General features: G+C 40.6%; 1 protein-coding gene across 1 annotated transcript; it reads left to right on the top strand.

Moving 5' to 3' along the window:
* The first annotated feature begins 1,639 nt into the window (after window positions 1-1,639).
* Window positions 1,640-5,044, top strand: LOC147934530 (uncharacterized). The gene is made up of 5 exons (XM_087472666.1): window positions 1,640-1,699; window positions 2,331-2,765; window positions 2,835-3,510; window positions 4,077-4,435; window positions 4,643-5,044. Exons 1-5 carry the CDS (start codon window positions 1,640-1,642, stop codon window positions 5,042-5,044), a joined length of 1,932 nt encoding a protein of 643 aa, XP_087328792.1.
* The last annotated feature ends 3,372 nt before the right edge of the window (window positions 5,045-8,416 follow it).

Raw genomic sequence — 8,416 nt, 5'->3', positions numbered from 1 at the left:
ACAACGAAGATAGAAATCCTCCATGGATAACATTCATAGTTCTTACATAGATGTTATTCTTAATCAAGCCACACAAACTACCACTTAGCAAGTAACTCCTTCAGCTTACCAATATCACATTCTTTCTGGGCTAAGCGGTCCTTCAGATCACCAACCTCAATACGCATAACACCGACTGACTCACGAAATGACTCCACAACTGCACCACCTCCAAAACGGTACAATTTTGCAATAAGATCATTCTCCTCCTTAACACTAGCAATGTCAATATGCATGAGACATATTGACTCAGAAAGTGCCTCCATAGTAGGATATTGCTGATTCTACTCCTAAATGGAATCAAGTTCAAGACGAATACGACGCATTGACTCACAAATTAAATCCATTGCAGGATTAGCACCACACTGCTTCCTAATTTTGTACCACAACCTAAGAAACTTTTCATAAAGCATCATCCCACAACTTTGATAGGTGTTAGCCACCATCCTATACTCATGTTTTTCAAAAACGAAACACAACATTACTATCCTACTAACAAGATTTGCAATATACCCATATTTTTTTCAAAATTGAAACAAAACATCACTATACTAACATAAAATTGGAATACAAAATAACGTTACCTCACTCTTTGGGTACTTGTAGAATTTTCTGCCTTGATTCTGCCCCAGAAGCACACACTTTCCATTTCATATGTTCACCACAAAACATTTGGTTGAAACAACATAATTACCGTCCACTCTTGCACAGCCACTGTTGTAGCTTGGTTCAGTTTCGGAACTCTCAATGTAGCTGATTGGCATTGTGAATTATCGAACCCTGAAATTGTTGCAACTTTCTACTTCTCTTCTCTTCTTTGAAACCCTAGATCTACTTTTAAAATTGGGAAAGAAGGACAAAAAAGTGAGAAATAGGGGAGCGGGTTATATAATAAATATATTTTAGACAACACTTTTCTATCTTCAGAAATGGCGACGGAATAATATTAAAATATAGATATTTTTACTCACAGTTATACTAAGTGTTCAGTTGTTCCTATACTAACATAGTTGTACTATTCAGGTTTTCATGTTTTTGTAGTTGGACTTTAATTAAACTTTAGGGATTAAAGTTGGCCACATTTCGTTTTATGATAATTCATCACTTAAGAGGTTCTTGTAGTAAAATTTTAACGATATCATAATTTTCCCGTCTTTTGTGTAAAATGAGGTGAGAAAAACAAAGAGTTTCATATACTTTGAAGAGTGATTCATATGAAACAATAGCTTGTACTAAGAGAAACTGAAAACAAATTCACTATACTTTTTTGATGTTATGGACTCCTTCTCACCTCTAATTTATCTTCATTTCATCAAAACACACATTTGCGATAAAAGACATTGATACACAACAAATAAAATGGTCTTAGTTGTTCCAGTTGAACCGATTAGTTGTTCCAGTTGAACCTCTAAGTTGTTCTAGTTGAACCTTGTTTTGCGATAAACTCTTTAGCATATGGTATATTGTCCGTGATCATGCTAGTCCGAACAAGTATGAGCCGTCCGTACGACTAGGTTGAGGTCGTTCGTACAACTATGCAATAAGGTCGAGTCATCTATGAGTGTATGGAATAGTGAGGAGGCCTGGCCGCATCAAGCCCATGAGAAGGTTCGAGATTCTCCTTGTAGCCATTAGAGAAGTAGAAAGAGAGGAGTCACGGGTTTTGCTTCTCTTAAGGAAACAAGGAAGGGTCGCTTTCACTCTTGGGAATAGCCTTTCCTCTCTCCTAGTCCCTATCACTTAGGCGATCGGTTGTAAAAGGGTGTAGCCCTAGTTGTCTTTAGTATAAATAGTCTTATGTAACATTTGTAAACATATACTTATAGAATCTTATATTTTGTTATTCTCATTGCCGACTTCTCTCTACTTTTCATCAACCTCTTCCGCTTAAAACCCAACATGGTATCAGAGCATGTTTTCGAACTTTGATTCTCTAAACCTACTCTTATCCTTACTTATACTCTCGTTTCTTTAATCTTCTCTCGATTCTCATTATACTCTCGTTTTATTCTCCCTACTCGATATTCTCAGTTCTTTTATATCTCTCTCACAAATCCTACTCATGGACACTACCAAACCCATTGTTACTCCAGTGGTCTTAAAAGGGGCCAACTATTTGTTGTGGAAAAGAACCACAAAGACCGCGTTAAGTGATCCACGTTGAGACACACCAACTCCCCAAGAAAGCCGCCAAGAACAACGGTAAAGAAGAAGAAGAAAACAAGAAGGCTGAACTCGAGAAGGAAGTAAAATGGTTCCAAGAAGATCAGACCGTGCTTGCCATTCTTCAGAATTCGCTTGATGCACCAATCCTTGAGGCATACTTGTACTGTGAGACGGCCAAGGAGCTGTGGGAGACACTTGCGAACGTGTACGGAAATGTGACCAACTTGACCCGAGTGTTTGAAGTTAAGAAGGCCATCAACTGTCTCCACCAAGAAGACTTGGAGTTCACAAAGCACTTCGGCAAGTTTAGGTATCTTGGGCAACCGGCAATTCTAAATGAAAGAAAGGAACAAGACAAGGTCTTTGGCCTTCTGCTCACTCTGAATCCGGCTTTCAACGACCTTATCAAGCACATCCTCCGTGGTGACAAGCTTCCTACCCTTGAGGATGTATGTTCTCAAGTTCAAAAAGAACAAGGGTCGCTAGGCTTGTTTAGCGGTAGGGAGGACTTGGCTACGGCTAACAAGGGAGTGTACAAGCATGAGGACCGAAAAACGATGGTATGCGACCATTGCAAGAAGAGGGGCCACCTGAAAGACAAATGCTGGATCCTTCACCCACACCTCAAGCCGACAAAGTTCAAGGCTAATCTATCGCAAGGAGGATCAAGCGGTCAAGGCACCGGAGCAGCAAACCAAGGAGATACAACAGCCACAGCCATGGCAGCCTCTCTTGGAGACTTGGTGAGAAAGTCGGACCTAGAGGCCCTCATCAAGTCCATTGCCGCACTAAAGGAATCCGGTACCACTTTCTTTGCTTCAAAACCTAGTTCATCTCTTGTTGTTAACTCGGGTGCTTCTCACCATATGATTAGTAATCCTAGTATTATACCCAACATAAAACCGGCTCTAGGTAATGTTATTATTGCTAATGGGGACCGAGTACAGGTTAAAGGAATAGGAGAACTAAAACTGTTTGATAAAAGTTCTGAAGCCTTCTTTATGCCCTCATTTACCTCTAACCTCTTATCGGTGAAGAAAGCTACTACATATTTGAATTGTTATGCTATTTTTGGACCTAACAGTGTACATTTTCAGGATATTGAAAGTGGAAAGGTTCTGGGAGAAGGAGATGCTAGAGGAGATCTCTATGTCCTAGAGAAAGCTTCAAGTCCTCCTAAATCGTTTTCTTTTATTTCAAATCTTAATAGTAGTTTAAGTGATGTTTGGCATGCTAGATTAGGCCACCCTCACTCTCGTGCATTTGAACTAATGTTGCCTAATGTCTCTTTTGATAACTCAACTTGTGAGTCTTGTATTCTTGGTAAACATTGCAAGTCTATTTTTCCTAAATCAAGTACTATTTATGAACATTGCTTTGATTTAGTACATTCTGATGTGTGGACATCTCCTTGCCTATCTAGGGATAATAACAAGTATTTTGTGACATTTATTGATGAAAAGATAGAGTTTATGATGCCTTTGTAAATTTTCATAATTATGTTACTAATCAATTCAATGCTAAAATAAAGGTACTAAGATCGGATAATGGAGGTGAATATACAAGCCACAAACTTAAAGAGCACATAGCTAAGCATGGAATCCTTCAACAGACCAGTTGCCCATACACGCCTCAACAAAATGGAGTGGCCGAGAGGAAAAATTGACATTTAATGGAGGTGGCTCGATCGATGATGTTTCATTCGAATGTCACCAAGAGGTTTTGGGGAGATGCGGTCATGACGGCGTGTTACTTGATCAATCGGACACCAACAAAAGTCTTAAATGACATATCACCTTATGAGGTACTAAACAAAATTAAACCCTCTCTTGATCACTTATGTGTATTTGGGTGTGTTTGTTTTGTTCTAGTACCTGGAAAACAAAGGAATAAACTTGAGGCTAAGAGCACTAGAAGCATGTTCATCGGCTACTCAACAAGTCAAAAAGGGTACAAGTGTTACGATCCAATCACCGGCCGCACTCTCGTCTCAAGAGATGTAAAGTTTCTCGAACAACAAGGTTATTACGACAAGAAGGAATGGGAAGGCTTAAAAGACTTATCTCAGACCAATTCTGACCGGGCAGCCAACGTGCGGTTCCTCTTTGACCATCTGGGCATCACCAAACCAAGACTACTTGGCGAGCAGGATACCACAAGTGTTGATCCATTACCCTCTTCACCAAGTCAACCGGATGACGAACATGCTGAAAGTTCACCGTCTGATCAAGTACCTTAGCCCATAGTACCGCCAACAACGGCGGCACCTACCGGACCAACAACCTTGACACAAGACGACTTAACAAGTAGCAAGGATAGGACAGATTCTCCTGATCAATCAGACCAGCCTACTACCCAGCCACTACCTAGACAAAGTAACCGTATTAAGTCTCATCCGTCTACATGGAAAGATAAGAGGGTATACTATAACAATCAGGTTGTCGCCCACCCTATTCAGGCCGTGTGTTCGCTTGACCTTATTTCCTCGGATCACACTGCCTTCCTCGGTAAGCTTGATGAGCACTTTGTTCCTCAAACCTACGAGGAAGCTAAGCAATATAAAGAATGGCTTGATGCGGTGGACGATGAAACGGAGGCTATGATCAGGAACCGGACTTGGGACGAGGCCGATCTCCCTAAAGGTAAAAAGGCTGTCAGCTCCAAGTGGGTTTTCACTATTAAATATCTTAGCAATGGAGAAGTAGAGCGCTACAAAGCCCGCTTGGTGGCACGTGGCTTTACTCAAACCTATGGGCTTGACTATACGGATACCTTTGCTCCGGTTGCCAAACTCCACACAGTCCGGGTAGTCTTGTCCTTGGCCACTAATCTCTCTTAGGATCTCTGTCAAATGGACGTCAAGAACGCATTTCTTCAGGGGGAGCTGACCGAGGAAGTTTACATGCATCGTCCACCGGGTTTAGAGCACATTGTTACTCCGGGTAAAGTTCTCCGGCTCCATAAGGCGATCTATGGCCTCAAACAATCTCCGAGGGCGTGGTACCTCAAGCTCAGTTCTACACTGTGCACGAATGGCTTCAACCGCTCTGAGGCTGACCACACACTGTTCACCCTCTGCACCAACGGTGGTCGGGTTGTAGTTCTCATATATGTCGACGACATCATTATTACCGGTGATGATAAGGATGGTATCCGTGCCACTATGCCACTAATACTTTTGATATTAAAGATTTGGGAGATAGAAATCTCTCGCTCTCCGGAGGGATTATTTCTCTCTCAAAGGAAGTATACACTTGCCCTTTTACATGAGACAGGTAAGATGGGAGCCAAACCGGTGTCGACGCCACTTGAGGAAGGTTACCATGTCAAGCGAAAGGGGGAGAAGCCAACACCCGGTGCTCCAGTTCACAAGCCGCTTGAACCATATGAAGATGTGGGACGCTATCGTAGGTTGGTGGGCAAGCTTATCTATCTCACGATCACGAGGCCGGACATATGCTATGCGGTGAACCAAGTCAGCCAACATATGAAGGCTCCAACGAACTTTGACTGGCAAACGCTCGAGCGGATCCTATGTTATCTTAAGGGTAGTCCGGGGCGAGGCATCTGGATGGGCAAGAACAATAACACCAAACCTGTCGGATACTGTGACGCGGACTACGCCGGTGATACATTTGTTGGAGGGAACTTAGTAACCTGGAAGTCAAAGAAACAGAAAGTAGTATCGTGTTCAAGTGCCAAGTCGGAGTATCGGGCTATGAAGAAGCTAACCAATGATCTTACATGGCTTAAATCGCTTCTTAAGGACCTTGGAGTGGAATCTGACCAACCAATCACCATGCATTGTGACAATGAGGCGGCAATTCACATAGCAACAAACTCAGTCTTCCATGAAAGGACGAAGCACATTGAGATGGACTGTCATAAAGTGCAAGAGAAGATTGAAGAAGGTGTAGTCCTGCCATGCCACACTCAGAATAAAGATCAGTTGGCGGACATCTTCACCAAGGCTACTAGTTCTCAAGTTTGCGAATACATCTACAGCAAGCTTGGACTAGTAGATCCCACTCATCCGTGAGAAACTCCTCTTATCCGTGGAGATCACACTCTTTTCCTTAACATAGTTTTGTCCCATGCGGTTTTCTATGTTAAGGTTTTTAATGAGGTGATCCTTCACGGGTTCCAAGCTTAGCTGTTTCACTTGGCTAAGCTTGAGGGGGAGTATTGTCCGTGATCATGCTAGTTCGAACAAGTATGGGCCGTCCGTACGACTAGGTTGAGGCCGTTCGTAAAACTATGCAATAAGGCCGAGTCATCTATGAGTGTATGGAATAGTGAGGAAGCCTGGCCGCATCAAGCCCATGAGAAGGTTCGAGATTCTCCTTGTAGCCGTTAGAGAAGTAGAAAGAGAGGAGTCACGGGTTTTGCTTCTCTTAAGGAAACAAGGAAGGGTCGCTTTCACTCTTGGGAATAGCCTTTCCTCTCTCCTAGTCCCTATCACTTAGGCGATCGGTTGTAAAAGGGTGTAGCCCTAGTTGTCTTTAGTATAAATAGTCTTATGTAACATTTGTAAACATATACTTATGGAATCTTATCTTTTGTTATTCTCATTGTCGACTTCTCTCTACTTTTCATCAATCTCTTCCGCTTAAAACCCAACATGGTATTCTTAGTTGTCCCTAGATAAACCTGGTTGTGCGAATTACCAACACAAAACACATACATAAAACACAGATACATAATACAGGTACACAAAATGAAGACCTTATTGTCAAAAGTTACACTTGGTTCGACGATAAACAACACAAAACAAAGATACATAAAATGAAATTAGGTGTCCCCAGTTTGTTCAGCATGATTTGGAGTCTGCAACCACTTATCCAAATTTATGCCAGGCTTAAACTTCATTTGTCTCCTCCTCTTATGACGACATTCTCCAGTAGATGGGAACCTATTTTCTTGAGTTCTTCCACTACTAGTTCTAGTGTATTCTGCAGTTTAGCGATTAATTGTCGAATTGCAGCAGGAACATTTCAGTCAGACTCATGCGACACAACATAAATTCTTCTGTGATATGTTAATACCCACGTCTCAATCAAGTAATATATTGAGCAGAGATCACGCATTTTGATATGCACTGTTCATCCTTATCTCCTCATGAGGTTTCTGACTTTGGCCATGGCATGGACACATGGGTACTTGTCAATGTCAAAACATTTGCAAGAACAACTTTTCATTTTCAAGTCCACCGAATAAGTTTTCCCATCCAGACCTATAACGTTGTAGTTGTTTAACTCAGTCACTGTTAAACGACTTGCCTCTACACAATGCTCATGCAATTCATTCTCCACATAAGGCACCAGCTTCCTTTTATCTGATGCACCATCAGAATCTTTCCTATGTTTGTTCGTATTTTTAGAGTCTTTTGAGTCTTTATAGGATTTAGCATGGATGGGAGCTTAATGGAGCTAAATAGGAAGATTTGGAGCTTAATCAAGCATTGAGGCTAAGCTGTGAAGTTGGAGACAAGTTCAGAGACTTGCATCGGTCGATGCAAGTGATGGTGTCGATCGATGCATCATCCAACAGAAGAATCGGAAGTTTTCTCACAAGTTTTGAAGATTTGCAAAGTTGGCACAAAATCTTCCATATTTGCATCATTAGTCCCTGGACGTTTTTAGGAATATATATAAGATTTTTATGGTCATTGTTTAGACCTAAGCTTTATTTTTCCTGCAATATTTTGAGAGAGAAATCCCTGAGAGATTTAGAGAGATTTTGGAGATAAGAATCAAGACTCTTTCCAGAGAAGATTCAGAACTCCTTTTCTACTTCTTTTAATCTCTTAATGCTATCTATTTTATTCATGATTTGTGTTCTTGCAATTATGTTTGTGTTATTAGGTTGTTCTTCATATTAATTCTTGATTGATCAGCTAGAATTAATACCTAGGAAAATAAATTGATATGAGAATATAATTGATTTTCCTGATAAAACCTTTTGATTAGCAAAATTACTTTCTGCAAAAGGATTTGATTTAGTGATTTTGTGAACAATCTAAACTTGTTTTTAAAGATGATTTATTATCTAGAATTTTGCAAAGAAATTTGGATTTTCTGGTTTTAAATTTAGATAATATTTGCAGTGGGAACTGATTTATTTTACAAAAGAGTTTAGATTTCTAAATCTGATCTTAATTGCTTGAATCCTAATTTATTGATTGATTTAATATTTCATAAATTCTTTAGAA

Source organism: Camelina sativa, chromosome 11 (assembly GCF_030686135.1).
Source record: "Camelina sativa cultivar CO46 ecotype springtype chromosome 11, ASM3068613v1".
Taxonomy (NCBI): Eukaryota; Viridiplantae; Streptophyta; class Magnoliopsida; order Brassicales; family Brassicaceae; genus Camelina; species Camelina sativa.
The sequence above is the reverse complement of the archived record's forward strand: the minus strand, read 5'-3'. Positions and strand labels throughout refer to the sequence as shown.